The sequence below is a fragment of the Pieris rapae genome, chromosome 21 (assembly GCF_905147795.1).
Source record: "Pieris rapae chromosome 21, ilPieRapa1.1, whole genome shotgun sequence".
Taxonomy (NCBI): Eukaryota; Metazoa; Arthropoda; class Insecta; order Lepidoptera; family Pieridae; genus Pieris; species Pieris rapae.
Window position 1 is genome coordinate 3410709 of NC_059529.1, and position 18871 is coordinate 3429579.

General features: G+C 31.6%; 1 protein-coding gene across 1 annotated transcript; it reads left to right on the top strand.

Moving 5' to 3' along the window:
- Nucleotides 1-6594: 6594 nt before the first annotated feature.
- On the top strand, nucleotides 6595-17594 carry LOC110996196. Its single transcript, XM_022263762.2, has 4 exons — nucleotides 6595-6747; nucleotides 14051-14133; nucleotides 15891-16008; nucleotides 17042-17594. The coding sequence occupies exons 1-4, from the start codon at nucleotides 6693-6695 to the stop codon at nucleotides 17269-17271; spliced, it is 486 nt and encodes a 161-aa protein (XP_022119454.1). The 5' UTR covers nucleotides 6595-6692; the 3' UTR covers nucleotides 17272-17594.
- The last annotated feature ends 1277 nt before the right edge of the window (nucleotides 17595-18871 follow it).

Consider the following 18871-nt stretch of genomic DNA (forward strand, 5'->3'; position numbering starts at 1 on the left):
AGACCCACACTACCTTAAAGTACTAAACTGTTGCTTAGGAGCATCCTTGAATATGCAGGTGTAATATGGCACCCATTCTAAAGCACAGAGTACAATTAGAAATTTACATGTTGTTAACATATTTAATATGTTAAGTAACACAAAATATTGCTGGGATTATCGGAAATAATGTTACTTTTTCAAATCAGCACCTCATAGTAAAGGTGTCAAATTCTGAGCATTATGTTCTTATACTTAATAATAAATCTCAATCGTCCTCATTTGCTGAGCTGTATAATATATAAAACTCCTCTGAAAAGGATTTCTAGACCTTTTCGTTCTCGCAGTTTCTTTTACATTTCATAATTACCACTTTATTTTCAAGATATATCTCATTAAAATAAGATATAATAACACCTTCAGACACTAAACCAAGCTGTTTTTAAATATACAGGCTTCAGTTATCCAGAAATACAGGCATAATTGTATTATGGTTTAGTCTGTAAAACTTTTCATTGGCGTTAGGATTTTAAAATTACATATTTTTAAAATTTTGTTTTCGGTTAACACTCGATAAATAATAATGCTCTAAGTAATGAAAATCCTTATTCATCTATTGTTTGTACACCTAAAAATTGAGTAACGATCCGTCCTATTTATTACAAAAAATGTTTCACTAAGTTTTGACTAAAAACGGTGTCAGAAGTTGGAAGCCCTGTCTTTTATTCACCTAAACATTTCTAAACTAAGTAGCGAAGGTATTTTTCTGACTTTTATCGCCAACACTAAAGATTTTTAGTGTCACCGATATAAAAAGATCCGAAGCGAAGATAACAAGGTCACAGGAGAATTATAAACAACATCGACCCATATCGGCAGGCAGCGCGGCGCCTGTCTCACCAACTATTTAGCCTCCCACAGGATTTTAGGGTAATGACCACCATACTGTGTCTAATTATTATGAAATTAACTGGTTAGCTAAAAGCTGGTAAGTCTATAAATAATATTTATACGCAATGATTGAACCCGATAAGGTATTGCAGTTCCAATAATTTCCACGTTCCTATGATTAATATTTGTGAACTCATCGATATGTAACGCCATTGTTATTCTTAATGGTGCATTGAATTTTCCTATTAATCACTTGCGTCAATGCTTTAATGACACGGTTATACGACGCAATTCGAGGGATAACCAAAGCTTTATAAATTCTAATAGGGATTCCAGGGTTGCGATATCATCACAAAGTAATATTAAGAGAAAGTTGCATTGTAGAACGTCGAGACTACGAATTTCCACCCGTACCACCTCGATGTCCGACGTTCCACAACTGAGCGTTTTTTAAGGTAGTTTCTACCGCACCAGCTGCCCACTGAAGTATTTCCAATTCAACTTAGCGTAGTTCAAGAAAAGTGACGTGATGTGACGAAACGTTAGGACGTAGCAGAGGTTCTGCCCCCAAGCAAAGGATGCGCAAACGCACACGTACACAACGGAGATAAAAAAAATGATGTTACAACTTTGGGATCGTGCTCTACAATCTGGAAAATTGTATCCTATTAAGTAAGTAACCATTCCAAAACGCGAATGCAAAAAAAAATTCGTTTGGATATCACTACATAGTATAAAACAAAGTCGCTTTCTCTGTCCCTATGTCCCTTTGTATGCTTAAATCTTTGAAACTACGCAACGGATTTTGATGCGGTTTTTTTAATAGATAAAGTGATTCAAGAGGAAGGTTCATATGTATAATAACATCCATTAAATAGTGGAGAAGTACTGTTATTTTTGAGGTTTTTAATGTGATGTCGTAAATAATTACTTTTTCCGCTTACATTGCAAACGCAGACTGAACCCTACGAGTTTTATCAAAATAATGTACTAAGTATTGTACACATTGAAAAGGTCTACAGAAAAGTCCATGATGGTATATGTCTATCTCTTATGGATAACCCACAATAACTTTTTTGTCATTTACTTTTTACGACAAATTTTCGAAGCGATTTTAACCAACACAGCATTAATCCTTAACCAATTAAATATCTCGAATACATTGTTCATTTAATATAGATCTATACAGCCCATTACAGCTTATTTAGCAGCGATCGAACGCGTATATTATCGGAGCTTTCCAGCGACGGAAATAACAATACATAATAAAATCTTTTCATCATCATTGCACCCGTGCGAAGCTGGGGCGGGTCACTAGTAAAGGATAATATAGAAAATAACATCTGTATTATTAGAAAGGTTTTTTATTTATTTAGGTAAGAATGATTCACAGTAATGACGTGACATGTAATTAATATAATGGAACTGTTTATTATATTCACATTAATAACACGTATCATGTGTATTAAATATCGCATTTATTTTGATAAATTTTTTATCATTAGTTAAAATTTATTTTTAGTCTTTACAAGTTAAGCATAAAGGAAAAGAAAAGGAAAGTTAAAAACGATTTTATCCTCTCAATCCTTGTCTTCTAAATATACGAGATCTCATAGAAAATAATATTAACATTCCTTTGTTTTACTAAGGCAGAAAGTAGGGTTCCTCCAGCCAAAAAAAAATTTATCTTCTGTTTCGCCTTCCTTTTCTGCTATTTTACCAATTATTTTAACTGTTTTAAATTTTCCATTCATAAAGACTAGACGTTTATAAAGACATGAATGATTATATCCAAGAAAACATAATTGACAAAGTAGTTTAGTCTTTTAGTCACCTCGCTTTTTAAATTAAAAAATAAATTGCCGTTCAGACATTTTCCGTTCAAGCCTGCGTGCCAAAGAATGCCGAGGGAAACACGCAATGTCGTCAATAAAAGCGGTAAGCTTACTCAAATAGGACACTAATCTTTATTATGATGCACTAAACTATTCGCTGCTTTCTTTTAAACAAATTGATTTCTTTAGTTTCTCTGTCTGTTCCCCTTCCTACCAATATATATTTACTTCTTCGAGATTGAAATCCCCTTGTATATAGTATTATATATAAACATATAATACTTATACATTTATTATTACATATTTATATATAATACTATAAACAAGTATATAGTATTATTATGTTTATTGTAAATAATAACATTAAACTATAATTTTGATTTTTTTCTTCCCTTATTAATTATTCTGATTCTGATTTTAATGCGTTTTCAATTATTTATGTTATGTCGCGATTGGTTTCCTTAGATTTTTTTATTATGCATATACTGTATATTTAAAACATTATAAAAATCCCATACTTGACGCTGGCTAATGCATAAACCGTGTTAGAGCCAAAAGAAAAATAATAAAAAAATTTCAAGTTATTTTAATTTAATTGACGATCTTGAAATTTTGACGCCCGTGTTCTTAATTTAAAATATTACTCGTGCTTGCTAACAACAATTATTTCCTTAAGAAATTCTTCTACACATACATTATAACCCTTAATAATCCAAAGCTGCTAGAACCCTACAATGGTTTTGGCTTCAGATGGATTTGTTTCATTTATATTTTTTCTTCTTATAAACTAGTGAAGAAACAAGACTGTACTCAAGACTTCTATGTAAAAATACAGTCTCGTTTCGGAACAATACTATCGCCCGATTCCAATAAATAATCCTCAATCTCAGATTGAAAACCATCTGAGATCAGACCGTGACAGTCGATCGATCTCTTATCAAATTCCATCCCAATTACCAAACCCTACGAAGACAATCCATTTTTGGCGACGGATAGAAGGCAATCTCTTCGCTCTTTACACTCATATTTGATAATCCGTATAACCCAAATAAAGTACATAAAACCATACAAATAATACGAAAATATACATGTCTATGTTTAAAACATATCAAATAGCTTTTTAATTATTTTAAAACAGGTGTAAGTTACAATCTTAAGATGGGATATCGGCATAGTTGAACTATCATTTTCATACAAAGGTCTATCCACATACACCGATCCGACCTACCATGGATAGCTTGTATCGACAGCTATTACTATGCGTCGATTGGTTACTGGTATACTTTTAACAATATTTGGATTAAGATATGAATGTAAAGGATAGCACAAAAACGGGGCAAGACTGGGGGAGATTAGATAGGGCTTCAAGAAACCCTTCTACTTCTCCTTCCTTTAACATTAAATCGAAATATCGAATTTCATATGTGCCTAATTTCAAGTTGATATCTCGTAAATTCTATCAGTCAATTATAAGCTATTTTAACTGTGTAAGCTGTACTTGATATGATAAATGTATTACGTTAGCTGAGAAGGTTCCTGACGTCGGCGTAATTAAGCTAGGACGCCGACCTACTTTCTAACAGTCTAGCTGAGCCGACGGATTCCCTTGTTTAGTAAAATGTTCCATATTTAAAAATATATGCACTATATATTTTTGGGCACATCAAAATCTAATACTATTTCCATGAAAATGGTGACCCAAAAATAATTTTTACTGTCGTTACTAAGGCATTTAAGGTACAGTTCTAAATTTAAATTTTGAAAAATTAAACAGATGTCAAATAAGGTCATACGTCAAAACAGACGTCAATTATAAAATAATTTTATAAGTATTGTATTAACTACGTTGACAACTTCCAATTGTATTTTATCTACGACTGGAATAGAGCCATTATCTTAGGATTCCAAAACAAGACTGTCGTATGACAAAATGCAATACATTTTTGCCGTACATATGACGTTTGTTAAAAAAAATGTACATAAAATATTACCTAGCTATACTTATTAAAAGAGTGCTTACACATTTGAAATAATTTTTATTGGCACATCTAATTTACAAAACACCGGAAGTGCTGGCATTCAGCGGAAACAGATTACATTTTTTGTTAAATTTGGGTAGGGCAAACACCAACGTCACCTGTTAATAGATACAAAGTATCATTTAATCAATGAAATTAAGAAATATTTGCTACATTAGCTCTACGCCCTTGACTTGTGAACTGATTGTAAATTTACAATTAATTTAATTTGTTTTTTTTTTGACGTTCATAAATGTACATGTTTATATTTTATTTATTTTATTAACACTTCGTTGCATTACATAAAAGGTAAAAAATATATATATTAAACATAATTTAATGAAAAGTAACTGGCGGCCTTATCGCTTTAGAGCGATTTCTTCCTGACAACCACTGTGAGTAAAGGAAAAAACCACTGAGAGTGTTTACCTATATGAATAAAGATATTTTTGAGTTTGAGTTTACTTCATCAACTTGAATGTCCTTATAAATAATTGTATAGCCAATATATTTAAAAAAATGTTACATTATTAGACATGCTCGGCTCTATTGAGAGCTCGGGGTACTTTGAAAGGGCACTCAAATGCAATTTAAACCTGATTTTAATCTAATCTGCAATCTTTCAGTAAATAAATCGATGAAGAAGTAGCGTTGTTGAAGAGCTTTCATATCGAATTATGCGACTTTTTTAACCTTCTTGTAATGTAAGTATGCTGTTATTTTGCGTATAACAACAAATAAATGCATATATTGGTTGTATTGGTTATTTAAAACCGGAATCTTTTAAACTACTTTTCATACTTACAAGAATGTTCGATGTTTGGTTATAGGCTCAAGGCTAGTAAGGCTTAAAAGGCAGCGTAAAGTCAATCGTATGTCAAAAATCTAAATTTTGCATGTATATTTCACAGAATATATAGTTTTCAAAGTGTATGAACATTACAATCCAACGTGCATATACCATACCATGTATATGCCTTATATTTCTAGTGACCAAACTGTTTTGTCTAACCAACACGTGAACTCCGAATCTCCAATTGTAAACATTTAGCGAGACATTTAGACGGGGAATTGAAAATTATTCATAAGAAGTTTCGTCACTTATACGAGCGTTATTTTTATTTTGCGGTTAGCTAGCTAGTGTGACACCACTATTTCATTTTAAAATTTTATATTTAAATTATCAGTTATCATGGATTATTCGGAACACATTAGGACTGTCTTTTGGTAAATTTAACGAAGAATCCGTATAATGTTTTAAAAGTATATTACCTAAGTAATGAAAAAAAAATGCTTGTGGGACCAGCAACCCTCTGCCAATTCGATATAGGGTCCTTCAAGAAAATATTGTATGTATTGTACCCATTCTTAAAAACCGGAAACGTACGAGCCTTTTGGTAACTCAAATGTCCAAATGATGGGTGGGCAAGTATCTCTGTTATCGTCGCCTCCTGCAAAAAAAAAAAAAATTTGTGAGGCTTTTGCCCGTTTGCGTCCTTTTCTATAAATTGGTTAAAATTCATTCATTCCCGTTCATAGGTGATATTAAATCAATCATTACACATATTTGTAGCAAGCTTAATTTTTAGACGGCTCCTTAACGACGTTTAATAAATAAGTAATTATTTTTAATTCGTTTTCGATAATTAAATAGTTATTTTTAATTAGTAATAACAAACCTAATCTATACTGTTATTAATTCGATAACAACATATTTGCTTATCAGATGGGTTGAACGGAGTCATTAAAGTTTTATTCCCTCGGAAACAAGCAAAGAGAAATCAAAAGCAACGAAGACTGATTAAATGAATAAAAGTTCTGATTGAGGGTAATATATCAGAAGAATTGTCACCCTAAGAAGCGTAAATGCGTTCGCCGGCGACGCGTTGGCGGCAAGTTATTCTTGCGTTCAGTCTCGTCCGTTCGTTACTGCTGTACACTTGTTCAGAAGAGAATTTAATAAAATATAATGGGTCGGTGTGTTGCGTTTACCCTCGCTGCTCTGCTAGCGACGATTGACATCGGTATGTTTTGTCCTATATTTTCTTAAATTATGCGTACAGTGAAAATTTGTGGCTTTTATAAACAATGGCATCACCAGATGTTATTTTGGTTTGAGCTCGGTTTGAATAGTTTTGAAAGTAAAAACTTTTTGGTAGAGTCTTTTGACGCTAAATTGTTGATAAAATAATATGGATATTCCCAGTTTTATTCCAATAGCATTGTATTATAAATTGTTTGATCATTTCAAAATGTTATGTATTATATTATAAAACATTCACGACAAAGAATAAAAGAGAGTATTTTTATTTTGTCTATTGACAAAATTTATATAAATATTTAGTTAAATATCACTGGTATGAATTAATATAAAATATTTTATTTATATTATTGTAAAAATAAAATGCAAATTCTTTTGGGTACGTATATTATATTATGTTAAACATTTTGGAGAAATAGTATGGCCAGTTAAAGATTATAACTTTTAATAGAGTAGTGTTAAATTTTTTCCCTTTTAGTTAATTAGGCTACGCTTAAATAACGATACTTTGTATTTATTTATTTGTCATAAATAGTCTTATACGCTTATTATTGGCACTGAGAAAAAGAATATTTTAGTGTCTGAAAAAAATACAATATGGCGTTGTTATTGTTGATGTTAAAATATAATAAAGTGCTATATTAATATTAAACACATAATATACACAATATCTACTACTGTGAATTCACTCTGCGAACATACAAATATGTCGATATTATAATATTAAGATCTCAGTAAAGTAAACAGTATCTAACTTAACCACAAACAATAAATGATATCAATTGATGCCAAGGAATAATATGATTTTTTGTTGAAACCTTGATCAGCGCTGCGTGGGTGTGTTAGGAACTAAACGAAAACATGGAAATTTTACATTGTTCAAATGTTCCTGTGCGTTCTGTCATATACATTATCATATCGTTTACTTTTCAAAACTATTGAAAAGTTTGTCATGTACATGAAGTTCGTAATATTACATAATAATATAAACACATTCATTCATTTAAAACTGAAAAATATACATATTCTCTTCACTTCTCGCAACATTGAAACCTTTCGTCACAATGTAACTCAAATGAAATTTTACAGAAAGCATCGTAAAACTAAATTTCCAACAATATGACTATGTAATAAAAGAGATTGAAACCTCCATGGCTGCCAAATTAGGGTGCTGAATGGGGACAGACGTTTTATTCAAAAGAACCCATAAATGCCAAGGGGACTGTTATTCTGACTACATTAACACGCAATGAATGCGTTTCAGCGGTATAAACAGCCTTAAAAAGCCTAGTTTACTTATCTTGCCGAAGCCGCGTAGTACAAATTATTTGAAGTCTATTAGGTATGAAGCTTAGCATTATTTAATCAATTACCATCTAAAATTTGCAATATTGGTGTGTTTGTCAAATTCAAAAAGGCAGTAAGGATGCATGTTAGAGTGAATACAGTTGACTAAAATTGAGACGGCTAATGGCGACGTGTATCTCGCTCGTGTATATACATATTAATATTAAGTTTCTCATGTAAATAAAATATATTTATGCTTGCTATCGCCGAACTAGCATTCACGTCACGGAGGGACACACAGTTTAAGACTCCCGTTATTCACTCATTTGTGTGTCTTCAATATAGTTAAGTCATAGATTTGATAGTTTATAAATAGAATTAGTAAATATAATAACAAAAGCTTTATGTACCAATATTTTTTTGAACTACAGAAGGATTTTTGACGCTTTGTTGGCGGAAAATGCCTGTAAACTGAAGAGATAGATGTACTAAAGTTGAAATAGTTTAATATACAGATAAACTTTAAATGAATTAGCTTTTCAATCTATATCTATACTAATATTATAAATAGGAAAGATTTGTACTTAAGTATGTTTGTAAGGAAATGGTTGAAAAACTACTGGACCGATTTAAAAACTTCTTTCACCATTTGAATACTACTTTTTCGCTGATTAATACCGGATTTTAATTGCAAAAAAAAGATATCCTAATAAAACTACAATAATGTTACCCAAGGTGTAAAAAAATGGCTATAAAATATTTTTCATCGCATGCGCTGCGAAAACTATTGATGATTACACATTGACAGTATCAAATAACACATCAATATCTACAAGAAATGTTTAAAAGATGTCCACCCATGCGAGGCCGGGGCGGGTCCCTAGTTTATTATGAAGAGGAAAGATTTTATTCATTCACAATATCCTTATGAATGCTACATTACCCTGGAGTAAAGTACATAAATCTGTTTCCAAAATTAAAAAAAAAACTCTGCGAATACTAGCTGCTAGTTATGATTTTAGTCTTTCTTGTTATCTTCCATACGGCATTTACTTTTGAGTAGGTTTATTAGTTTAAAAAATATAGGCCCACATCCTATCATATTGACTTAAGGCTATTTGCAAACACATTCATAAACAAGACAAATACATAGAAACGTTGAAGTACGTGGACATCGCAATAAGTTCTATGACATCATTCTAACCTTGAAAAGGCTCGCAAGCTGCGAACCATAACCAGTTACATGTTGTACATAGTAATTTAGATATATATATATATATATATATATATATATATATATATATATGTTTGGGAATTTTAATCCTGTAATTTTGCTTTATTGTTTACATTATTAACACTAAGGTAACTTATATGAAAGCTTAAAACAATGGAAAATATACAAATAATACAATTCAATAATTAGTGAACTCAAAACTTAAAATTCGTATTCAGTAGTGCTAAAATTTTTATCCAATTTTTTTTTTCGGTAGATCACCCAAAGCTACCCAAAGCTTACGTCCGTACGTATGTTTGTATACATAGCTCCACCAGTTGTTGTAATCCATTATCAGTCGGTCATCAGTGTTTACAAGAAAAATAAGGAAAATATATACAAGTTATTAATACCATTAAATCATTATTAGTCATTCATTTTATTTCCTTTCCAACATACAAAATATTGTAATCAGTGTAACGCGTAGGAAAACGGTTTTTAATCTTATATGTATATGGTATTAGTAGAAAACAATGTATCTATCTCTTACAATGCGCGCTTCAACCAACCATACTTTACCAAACCAGATAATCAAGTAGAGGCAATGAACTAGTACGTTTTTTGTCTCAACTTAAAAACATTGAATTATTGCGTAGAATTTTCCATGATGTCTATAGCCATGTACTATTGGTTTTCCTTATAACAATAGTATGACAATTGTCTTACCAAGGTGAGCTACATCGTTAAAGATGAACTCACGAACTCATAACATTAGTCATGATTGTTTAGGTATAGTGAAAGTACATTATATGTTTTGTGAAGGACGTAATAGATTGATCTTAAAAACGGGCCATTTTATGTAAGAACTAGGGTTTGTCAGCTGAAGTCACTAAAGGCAACTAACTACGATATAGATAAATAGGAACGTAAGGCACATAACAGGTATGGAAGAGGTAATAATTTAGATTTTATAAGAACAAAAGTTATTTATTAAAATTATTATTTCCTAGTTACCCTAGAAGTAAGAAAATCGTATTTTTAAACAAACATTGTTGAAAGAATTTGGTTAACGATGCTGCTTTCTTATAGGCATACTTAAATTTGGCGGTTTTGACAATTGGATAAAGTTCAATTTAGTAAAAATAACTTAAGAAAGTTTTCAACAATTTAAACATTGTATTACTCCAACTCAGTGTGTCGCCTAGTTATACTTTTTTCATTACAATTTTCACCTCAAAAGAAGAAAGTCCTCAAAACCAGTCTCCATTCTTCAACATCTTGACTTTGAAAGACAGACAGACCAGTTTGTCAAGTTTACGCCTGAATACAAATATTTAAATGACTTATCTTGTAGGATATATCCACATATCAAATTAAGTTAAAAAGCTAAATTCATCTCGTTTTTGCAGAGAAAGCTTTGTTTTGATTCTTACGAATCCTAATATGATATTTGGATGTGAGCCAGGAAACTACAGAAAAAACAGTAAATTCTACCTCATAACTTAGGCTTAATATGGCCTTGTAAGATTAAGTATCGCTATTATACGAAAAACACCACGAAAAAGTTTTTATGATTACATTCCGACATGAATTTATGACAACTTTACATGAAATAGCAATCTTAATTATTGTTAACGATAATATCAAATAATCAAAGACTGAAGAAACATAACAGTATGTAGAACAAATACAAAGCATACGAAAGAGTTGTTTATAATTTTAATACTACACTGTGTAGTTACCATAAAAAATAAATTTTATTTAACCGTTTGACGTTTGAAAACCGTCATATAAATTAATTAATAAAGCCTTTTATAAATGTGACGATTACTTAAATGATCCTAATCCTTAGGATTGATTTACTCCAGTTCAAACAATTTGTATTAAAACTTGGCGATTGAAAAGTGTGGCAGAAAGTTTCTTCTCAGTTCTTCTTGACCGCTCTACGCCCTTAACTTGCGAACTGATAGTAAATGTAAATTAATAATTAATTAAATTTTTTGACGTTCATTAGTGTACTTGTTTACCTAGATGAATAAAGATATTTTGATTGAAAATGACAATCAATTCAAAATGAAGCATACGATTTAGTCTTTGAATACGTTTCAAGATAAACAAAGAAATCTAAACATTCTCCAACAGTGCGAGTTGGAGCCTCGGAATAAATTACATTGTATACACACATATACGAACCTACCTTGATTTTTTTTAAAAAGAGTACCGAGAGTTTTTGACGCCGGCTTTTTGTCTCGGCCAACACTCTCTGTCTTCTTTGCCGATGAGTAGGGATGCCAACAGGTTCGAATTTAATGACGTGGAATAAGTGATACCATGATGATCTTATGTTCCAAAATAAACGTATTTTATTTTTTATTTATTTATTTACCTATACAATATGCGGAATATACAATATATGACCTCGTCTGGATGATATAACAAACGCATAATTAAAGAACCACTCAATTAAAACATTCGTTCCCAGAAGTCTGGGTCCGTGCATGTTTTTACAATATTGTTTGAAATAGTGGTTTAATGTTTATATAACAACGTTGTAAAGGTTGCATTATATTGTTTTTCATTACGGTTCGAACCATGTTTGCAAACTGTTGGAAATCTGTCGAAGGCGACACGTTCGATCATGGCCTAAATATATAAATGGACTGGGATGACATCACGACTCGTTTCTCTATTAAGAACGACATTGCATAGCCGTTACATCTACTGATTTTTGAGTAGCACGTTTAATCTTTTACAATGAGAAAAAAGGATATGCTTGCAATTTTAATGGTCAGAGGAAGACGAGAGAAGAACCTTTTTAAGAGGTGTCGCACTTCGTTTGAGTTGTCTTAGCAGTGTCCATATAATATGAATAATATTTTAATGTGTAATACCGAAATAAAGAAAATAAAATATAAATAGAAAGCCATTACGAGGTTTTTGTATGCACTTTCGGTTTAGTTCTCTCCAATAGCAGTAACGCGGATGTAGTATATAGCGGGGCACAAAAATAACATTGATTGATTTGTACAGGAAACTACAGAGTAACAACGAATAATCTAGAAAATTATCAACAAATCACCATGAAATTGTCAATCTGAAAAGATTACCAAGAATATTCAACACGAAAATTTTATCCCTATAAAGTTCTTAAAAGGATTTATTTTTTGCATTTTAATTAGCAATTAACACATCTAGATTAGTTTTGTGGTCATAAAACATATGAACCCTCGACTTAAGAAGGTCAAATGAACGTCTTGACATGAATTTTAATGGTTATGTCATAGAGGCCACACCTTCATTAGTCATTTAAAGTAAAGAAAAACATGATATTGCCTCAGCTCAGCATACCATTTATATTAAATGTCTTTTTATTTCTGTACAATCCATCCTTTGTAATTCTATATGTTTCAAAGGACTGATTTTTGGTCGTCGTAATATAACGACACATCACTTTTTCTGGGTGTTATCTGTGAGAAAGTGTTCCTTAGATTTTGAATGCCAAAAGCGTTCTGAAATCAATGCCACGACGAAGTTATTCGCTTATACATCTGTCATTTATGAACCTATACTTGTAAACTAGATGATGTGGTCTCTGGCAGAATGACCAGCACTGTGGAACATTCTGCTCCTCAGCATAACGCTGAGCCAGGGCCAATTACAGCCACAGCACACACGCATAACATATGGTTATTTTGTGTGTTTATATGTGTGTGTTTTTGTTAGTTATAAATGATATGTCTATGTCTATAACTAATTGAGATGTTTTGAAATTTAACATAAACGCAGGTGTGTATAAGTATGTATAAGTTTAGGTTCGTCATGGCATGTGAAAAACGAATTTAATATTTAAATTATGAGTGCACGTAAAAATCTCCATTCATAAAAGTCGATCAACTATCAATCACCTGTTTCAGATATTATACCTGTACGATGGCAATATATCCCTTATAAATAATAAGTTTAACTTGGAATTATTAGACGACATTTTATATATCTAATGAGCTTAACAATTACTAATAATCCTTGGGTCAACGGGCTCCTTCGTATTAACAACTCCATGAATGACCCAACACTGTGTCGTAAATTAATCTAATTTGCGTAGTTGAGTCTGTGACTAACAGGACAGTGACTGCTTACAAATGGTTACCTAGCATGTTTCAATTAGCGAAGTGCTGTAATATATATGAAAGGCTTGTAAGGAAATAAGTATGAAGATATAACATATTTTTTCAACTACAACAGGCTACAAATAGCATCCGTTGGTTGAAGTAGTTTTTTTAGCCAAATATTTATTTACTCTAATAGTCAGTTATCGATGATACTTCCTCGACATGCGAGTGTGCACCACCACTACTGCTCGGGCTGACCAATAGTCTTACGTACTATGTGGTACAATATTTCGAATAATATTAAATTCTTAAAAATTAAGAAGATTTTATTTAATCTCTATCACTCGGGTAAATATACAGTAAATGACAATCTCCGAAACTGGAAAAAAAATGTTCACTTCCCTTCAAGCTCCAAAATCTCCATTACTCGAAATCAAAAGCTCAATTAGTCGATATAATCAGTAAGGCAGTACAGCAATGTTTGACTTTAAAAATCCTTTAGCGGTGATCATGTCACTGACAAACACTATTAATATTAAAATTCAAATTAAATAATAAAATTGCGGCAAAAACACGTGTTCACATGTGTGTAAATTCTCATGTACACCGCAATGTCATGTATTGTTATCATTTCAAAGTTTGGAATAGATACTCATAATTTTATTTCTATGTTACAGGTTCCTGCCTGCAGTGCTACCAATGTAACTCGCAGTCTGACCCAACATGTAAAGATCCTATTGGGGGAAGGACACCAATTGTTGTAAGTATTTTAAGACAGCGATTTGAAATATTTTTGCTGATGAAAATATGAACTGTACAGAGTGTAGGATTTGCATATTAAAACATGGTCCTAGGATGAGATACTCTTGCTGATATTACTATAATGTAGTGCTTTATTCTCAAGTAACTTACTGACTGGAATGTCATTTCGGTTAATGACCATGCTTGGCAGAACGAACCACAGTCAATTCTTCGTCATAACACGGGACATGACAGAACACTATAAAATTTTAAATTAGAATTAATCAATATATTTATGACGCATAAATTCCTTAGATCCGGGAGATGTATACATATTTCATTTCTCATGGACAACAATGCCTTCTTACGTATCTCATGGAAAATCACAATTTAGTTTAGGTTCATAACTAAACCATTTAACTTCAAAATATCGTTTTGATCGTAGATTGTCTTAACTGAAAGTTATGTTATGCTTTTAATTTATAAATCATGTCACGATTTTCCAGGAATTTAAACCAAATCTGGACAATCGCCAGAAAGTTTAGAAGCTTAATTATGATTTCATAATGTTTACAAACAGATAGACTATTAATATCTGTTGGCATGTTATATGATTCTCGTGGAAATACTCAGAATATTTCAGCTAAATCCTTCGTTTATATATTTTTTGATCAGTATACAACTTAAAGAAATCACTTTTTTAACAGATTGATGTTATGTATTATTGTAAACTTATAATTATTTAAACATAATTTTAAATTTATCCGACGTCGTTAAAATTATGTTTAAATAAGTATAAGTTTAACAAAATACATAACTTCAATCCGTTAAAAAAGTGTTTTCTTTAAATGTGTAAAAGTTATGTTAATAAAAGACAATTCAGTATACTACAATTATTTGTTCCATATACAATGTTTAAAGTGGGTGAATCAAAAATATGTTTTATTACCATATTGAGGTGCCTTCAATCAACATTCTGTGCTAACCTACTGTAGAGATAATGGTTACAGAAAACTTAATTTATATAATTTTATGGTAAAAGTTCGTTTCTCAAGCGGGGCGTCGTAATCCTTGGCGGGAAAGTCATTTTTTTTAAAAAGGGGGTCGCAGTCTGTTTAATAATAAATACAAACTTCAAAAATACAAAAGATTTGTTAAAAGTAACGGACTATGTACAAAAATATTATAATCTCTCATAATCATAATCTCTAATTCTCAGTAAGCGAATTTTTTTTTTAATTCTTATGAGAAATAAAGTTATTCTAACCGTATATTATAATCTTAGAGTGACGAGGTCACAAGACTGTTTTATTAAAAGAAAATATGTTTGTCTGTTTGATATTCGACATAAGATGCAATATATAAGCAATATACATATAAAGCACGAATCCATCTCTTATTTTATAATAGTAATTAATAAATGTTAATGACATACATAGTTAAAATTGAAAAGAATTGTATTTTTTTATGTAAGATTTTAAGTATACTTTGTTTTGTAGTCATAATGTCATCATAAGCTAATAGATAACTTGTCTTTGTCGCTTCGTCGAAATAATAATTGTTTCAGAGATGGTTAAATACATATTAAGCCTATCAAAATTAACATTAGCTGCAGAAATGTTATTGCCTTTCGGTCCTCGATAAGTACTTGTAACCCCTAAAGACTTACGGATTTACATACTAATAATATTATTAGTTTTCTCTTAGTAATAATTCCAATGATGCAATTTATGTATTCGTAATAGTTGTAACTTATCTTATTGAATACGATTCCAGGACTGCGCCACACAGGATTCGATCAACTACAACCGTGCATACCTGAGCCTCATATTGCCTCGTGAACTGGTGGAGGGAGTCACTGGAGCCCCGAGATACTGTCACAAAATCGTTTTCCGTAAGTTTCTTATTGACTGATATGCAAAACTATGACACCGATCTCCAGTAATCAGTTATTGCCTAGAAGTCTCTAATACAATAATTATGATGTAACAACTATATCTTAATATATATATTTCTTGTGTGCGTGTGTATGTGACTGAACTCCTCCTAACGACTGGACCAATTTTGATGAAATTTTTTGTGTGTGTTCGTGGAGATTCGAGAATGGTTTAGATTCACAATTTTGTCCGCTGGATAATGTTTTTTTTAATTAATTAGTAGTTGTTGATTTTGGAATGTTTTACATTGGATCCGACAGACGGCGCTACCATCGCAGTGTCAAATTTTAAATAATATTCGAATTTTAATTTTAGTCTGTCCCGACAGTTAGCGCTGCGATCAAATTAAAAAAAAGTTTTGTTATCATTGTGTTATTGTAGACCATGTGCTGGATCGATAGATATTGTCATAACATTTGAATAATAATTTTCATCAAAATGGTCCAGAATGTTTTAGCTGTAGTTTGAAATTTTCAAATTAAAGACGTATAGACAGGACAACGTCTGTCGGATCCGCTAGTATGTATATATAAACATAGTGCTGATTGAAAGTAATAGAAGTATTTGTTACATAGACACAATTGCAACAATGAAAGCGTAGGAGTTATAATTGTTATATTTGGATATTATATCAACATAGTATTTGGAAACAGGAAGTCATTAACTCACTGGCAATTTCGACCCGAACAATACTATAAAAATTTTATAGTTTCTCTAATAATTGTGTACTGTTTATTTATACATGTCATCGTAAAATAAGAATTGTATTTTCCGTGCCGTGTATAATAATATTCTTTGTTACGCGAATCACATTGATTACATGTTTAATTGCTCAACAAATTTTAATATTTAAAATCATAAATTTGTCCTGATATTCCTACAGTTTGCCGTCCTCATAATTTTCAATTTATAGAAAAGCGAAACAAAACTTTTTCAACCTCAGATGAAACTGCTCCTTCCATCCATTACTTACATAAAATTTCTATACAGAGAGTGGCACAACAGTTCGTACATGCTTGGACGCCAACCCGACGGAATTGAACCAAACCTGCCGTCTTCTTGAGAACGCCGCCAAATCAGTTCCATCTGACCCTAGCAAGCAACTCAAGCACTGCAGTGTCTGCGACAAGGACCGTTGCAACGGCGCTGGATCTATCGTAGCATCAGCTCCATTAGCACTATTGGCGCTTGTCGCAACCTTCTTGTACACTAAGCAATAATCTATAAATAATCAGCAAGCAATTTGCCTACGCTTAATGACTGTCCAGGAAAGCACTATTGTCTGCAAGTGCCAAAATTGAGTTGCCTTTACATTTTGGGACCGTCCGTTTTTGCTTGTTGAAAAGTTAACAATAAGTTAAATTAAGAATCAAGTATTAATTTCCTTCGTGTTGTCATTGTATCGATATTTATATAAAGTATTTATTAATTGTTGAATATGTATCTTGTTTTTTTCTGTACCTGTCAATGTTAATAACTATTCCAAATATTTTGTAATATTTAATGTTTATTATTTTTAATATAAGAATAGTTTATTGTTAAAGGTGTTTTATTTGATAGGAAGAACGCGTATGAAGAAGAAAGGGATGGGAATAACAGAAGAAATAATTCCTTATCCTCTGTTTGCGTCTCTATTAACGATTGCATTCAGTGGCTCTTCGATCTTGGTCACATTCCTGTTATTTTCGATATTCTGTATTATTTTCCATTATACAGAAGTATGTGTTAAATCTGCAGTCGCTAAAACGTAATCAATTGTAAGGTCCAAGACATGCCTGGTTCTTTGGGATGATTTTTACTTGCGCACAGATAATGCATGCTTGCTACTCTAAAGGGGCATGTTTTTCACAATTAGAGCTGCAAGGAAATAGCTGGTAGTATCAGCCAGCATTTACGGATAGACAATTCAATAATACTGCAATACTTTTCAGTCCTATTGTTGCTATCTCGCTTTACGGCCAAAGTGCGTCCCTTTTTCTAATACGTGAAGTTTGCCACGATTCGTTCGAGTAGCGCTATGTTCGTTTGTGTTTACGTTTATTTTGGTTATAATTACTAGCTAAAGACAAAATATATACTGTTGCAGAAATATTGATTTTACTGCATTGCATTAAAATATTATTTGTATTTTTGGGGTATAGTCGGAAATCATGTTGCCACATATTTAATCAGCAGTCTAGCCCGTATAGACGCCCTTACACTATTCTTGGAAAAGTAAATTGATTAAGTAGCTAATAAATCAAGTACCTAGTTATATGTTTGAATTAAATCAGTTTTTTTTTTTAAAGTTCATTAGTAGATCAAACGAAGACCTCCAACAGGAATAATTTACGTTATAAATTATTAAAAATTAATATTTAGTATTTAATAATCACACACTCACATACGTAAGCAGCACATCTGTGTGCACCAGCTGTTTAAATTATCTTTTACTAGTCATTTTTATTTTAAAAGTTTTGTTATTGGCTATATTATAAACGCATATAATTAAAAACTTAAGCAACTAAAATAATGAGTAACGTAAACGAATCAAACGTCGCAGCTACTTACTATAATTATAATAATTATTAAAGCAAAGAAAATGCACTCATATAAATAAATTTCACAACGGTAAAGTACTCTTGCGTGATTAAGGAAAGTTATCACTTTATTATCAAGGTCAAGACTGTTGTTGTCCTACTGTGATGATTCAGAGTAAACATTATCTTTAGTTTCGTAATATCGATAAAAGACGGGACTACCCTTTTTTTTATATAGACCAGGGGGCAAACGGGCAGCCTCACTGATGTTAAGTGATCCGCCGCCCATGGACACTCTCAA